Below are 3,939 nucleotides of genomic sequence, written 5' to 3' on the forward strand. Positions count from 1 at the left end.
GAGGCACTGTCAGCCTTTGTGGGAACATCTCAGCTGAGATCCAGCTCTCCACCCACTCCTCCCAAAGATCCCTATTCCTCAGACACCCAGAGTTAAGTGTTTGCCTCTGGAGCTGAACCCGGTTCTTCACTTGAGTGAAATGAATCCTATCTCTGGCTGTGAGTTTAAGAGATGGATTCTAGAAATGAAAACCACAGGAATTATTTAATTTGGAATATTGTTTATTTAAACATGTCTGCATACATCTTCACAAACCCAACACAACACTACACACATACTTTTTCTCCATACAATTTAAGGCATTTTGTTTTCAACCTCTCTGTTTTATTCTCCCTGCAAGTTTTTGAGAAAATGAGCTGTGTCCTTAAGAGCTTTACACGAGTATGCAGCTGAGGTATGGTCAAACTTATCCTGGCGTTAGTTGGGCATTTATTCAGCAATGTTTATATTTCCCCAGGGGAAGCAAAAAAAGGATACAATCTGGTAAAAAACAGTCGCTAAATGAAGTTTGCAGTTCTACTGTGGTTTGCAAAGTCCAAGCTCTCCAAAAAATGCTTAAGCCTCTTCCAGCTGTTTGCTGCAGCACAAATGCCCAAAGCTTTTCCATGTTAAAGGGAAAATTAGTTTAAATTTTGTCTGCAAGGATGGGGCACTGAGCCATTGCAAATCCCATTAGCTCCAAAACAGGGCCTCATGCAAAATTGTCTGAGGGATCCCAGATGGTTGTAAAGTGCTTTGATACCATCATTGGCATAGTAAAGGACATCACAAGGGATTGGATCGATTCCTAATTTGGTCAATATTGCATTCAACCACTTCTCAGACACCTGACAGGGTGAATTAACTCATGTTTTTTATCTACCACTACAGCGATGAGCACAGTACAAAGAGATGGGGTCTGGAAGAGGATCTGGAACGACCTTTCTCAATGTTGAGGCTCCCAGTGAAGTGAGGAATGAGCTCAACATCTACTAAAGGAAAAAAAAGGGAAAATGGGGAAAATCTTTGCTATCTCAGACCCTTTTTTCTGGCTACAGAGGAAGTGGGGTAGAAGAGGGCAGGGTAGGGAGGAAGATGAATGTACATCTCTGTGGGCTCTGACCAGACTTTGGCAATGAATCCCGATTTTGTCATGTTTCTGTGGATTGGCAATCTCTCCAGGAAAAGAGTGTGCAACAGGTGAAAGGCATCCTGAAGTCACTCAGAGACGATGCCCAGCAGAGCCACAGATCACTCCAGCAGCAAACAGCATGGCTTAAAGGGTGGGAATCAGAAGGTATCCCAAACAAAACAGCCTTCCCTTTCCCCAAACCACTTATCTATTGAGACCACAGGATATTAATGAGTTACCAGCCCTCTAGAAATGAGGGCAGGGAATTGCAATGTTACTCACAGGATTCAAGATTGAGTTTACCACACTTAATTCAGCCAATTACGAGGGCTCAACTCACTGGAGATACTGAAATATGTAATGAAAATATACTTTTAAAAAAGAAAGAAAGAAGGGAAGAAAGGAAGAAAGGAAGGAAGGAAGAAAGAAAGGAAGAAAGAAAGAAAGAAAAAGTCAGGTTTTAGCCAGCAGTTCTAGAAGTCCAGGTCATCCTGGTCAATCTCATCCGAGTTGACTTTCTTTTTAGAAGCCTGAACTTCCCCAGTGTTTTCAGTCTCCTTTGGATCTGCACCTTCAGCATCTGCCTGCTCCTCATCTTCCACATGATCAGAACCTGAAGATTCTTTGTCCTCTTCTTCTTCCTCACTGTCTGGATACATCTGGGAGGGTTTGGAGCTCTCATCACTTCGAACCTCTCCATTGGGGTGGTCACTCATGGGGTTATTGTCACCTTTGCATTCTTCTTCAATTACTCCTTCCTCTTCAACTACTCCTTCCTCTTCATCATCAGACCCCTTCTGGGATTGCTGTGAGAAGTTTCCAACAGAAGAATAACAAGAAAAGGCTGTGGATTTTTTCAGAGTCTCTAACCTTTTGCTGGTTTTCTTGCCTTTGGTTTTTGATGCTTTCTCTGAAATTTTGTTGTTGCCTTGGTCTTTGTGTTTTTCATGTGCCTTGTTAGGGTCATCACCGGTAGGTTCCTCATCATTCCCATCAGGTTTCTCACCTCCTTCACTGTTTTTCTCCTCAGCCTCATCTCCTGACTCTGGTTTTGCATCTTCTGCTGCCTCAACTTCATCTTTCTCAGCTTCTTCATTTCCTTCCGCAGCATCTCCTTCAGGATTGTTGTCAGTTCCAGAGCCCTCAGTATCTCCTCTGCATTCTGATGTCTCTGCCTCATCATCAGCCACAACATCCTCATCCTCTGGCTCCTCTGTTTCTTGAGCTTCATTTTCACCTTCATCTTCACCTTTGGACTTTTCTTCAGCTTCCTGCTCTTTATTTTGAGCTTCTTCTTCTTGTTCCTCCTCTTCCTCTTTTTCTTCCTCCTCCTCTTCCTTTGTTTCTTCCTCCTCCTCTTCCTTTGTTTCTTCCTCCTCTTTTTCTCCCTCTTCTTCATCTTTTGCTTCTTCTTCCTCTTTTTTCTCTTCCTCCTCTTCCACATCTTCCTCTTCTTTTGCTTCTTCCTCCTTCCCTTCCTCCTCCTCTTCTTCTGCTTCTTCCTCTCCCTCCTTTACTTTTTCTTCCTCCTCCTTTGCTTCTTCCTCCTCCTCCACTTCTTCTTCCTCCTCCTCTTTGGCTTCTTCCTCTTCTTCCTTCTCTTTTGCTTCCTCCTCCTCCTCTTTAGCTTCCTTCTCGTCTTCTTTTGCTTCTTCCTCCTCTTCCTCTTTTGCTTCTTCCTCTTCCTCTTTAGTTTCCTCCTCCTCCTCTTTTGCTTCTTCCTCTTTTGCTTCTTCCTCTTCCTCTTTAGTTTCTTCCTCCTCCTCTTTTGCTTCCTCCTCTTTTGCTTCCTCCTCTTTTGCTTCTTCCTCTTTGGCTTCTTCCTCTTCCTCTTTGGCTTCTTCCTCCTCCTCCTCTTTGGCTTCTTCTTCTTCCTCTTTGGCTTCCTCTTCCTCCTCTTCCTCTTTTGCTTCTTCCTCCTCCTCTTTTGCTTCCTCCTCTTCCTCTTTTGCTTCTTCCTCCTCCTCTTTTGCTTCTTCCTCCTCTTCTTTTGCTTCTTCCTCTTCCTCCTTCCCTTCTTCTTCCTCTTCCTCTTTTCCTTCTTCTTCCTCCTCCCCTTTTGCTTCTTCCTCCTCCCCTTTTGCTTCTTCCTCATCCTCTTTGGCTTCTTCCTCCTCTTCTTTTGCTTCTTCCTCCTTATCTTCCTCCTTCTCTTCCTCCTCTTCCTCTTTTGCTTCTTCCTCTTCCTCTTCGGCTTCCTCCTCCTCCTCTTTAGCTTCTTCCTCCTCCTCTTTGGCTTCCTCCTCTTCCTCTTTTGCTTCTTCCTCTTTGTCTTCCTCCTCTTCCTCTGTTGCTTCTTCCCTTTCCTCTTTGGCTTCTTCCTCCTCCTCTTTTGCTTCTTCCTCTTCCTCTTTTGCTTCCTCCTCCTCGTCTTTTGCTTCTTCTTCCTCTTCTTTTGCTTCTTCCTCTTCCTCCTTCCCTTCTTCTATTTCCTCCTCTTTTTCTTCTTCCTCATCCTCTTTGGCTTCTTCCTCATCCTCTTTGGCTTCTTCATCTTCCTCTTCTGCTTCTTCCTCCTCTTCCTCCTCTTTGGCCTCTTCCTCCTCCTCTTTCCCTTCCTCCTCCTCCTCCTCTTTTGCTTCCTTCACTGCCTCTTTTGCTTCTTCTTCCTCTTCTTTTGCTTCCTCCTCTTCTTCCTTCCCTTCTTCTTCCTCCTCCTCTTTGGCCTCTTCTTCCTCCTCTTTTGCTTCTTCCTCCTCCTCTTTTGCTTCTTCCTCTCTTTCCTTCCCTTCTTCTTCCTCCTTCCCTTCTTCTTCTTCCTTTGCCTCTTCCTCTTCCTCCTTCCCTTCCTCCTTCATTGTTTCTTCCTCCTCCTTCACACCCTCTTC

The 3,939-nt window shown here is 44.6% G+C and overlaps 1 protein-coding gene across 1 annotated transcript; it reads right to left on the reverse strand.

Moving 5' to 3' along the window:
- Nucleotides 1-2,502: 2,502 nt before the first annotated feature.
- Nucleotides 2,503-3,333, reverse strand: LOC121666936 (cilia- and flagella-associated protein 251-like; the record flags this gene model as incomplete). The annotated part of the gene is made up of 2 exons (XM_042032960.1): nucleotides 2,503-2,874; nucleotides 2,995-3,333. Coding segments are annotated over 2 exons (711 nt in total), but the record flags the coding sequence as incomplete, so codon positions are not given.
- Nucleotides 3,334-3,939: the final 606 nt, after the last annotated feature.

Source organism: Corvus kubaryi, unplaced genomic scaffold (assembly GCF_017639235.1).
Source record: "Corvus kubaryi isolate FWS band 111438036 unplaced genomic scaffold, C.kubaryi_AGA036_p1.0 37354, whole genome shotgun sequence".
Classification (NCBI taxonomy): domain Eukaryota; kingdom Metazoa; phylum Chordata; class Aves; order Passeriformes; family Corvidae; genus Corvus; species Corvus kubaryi.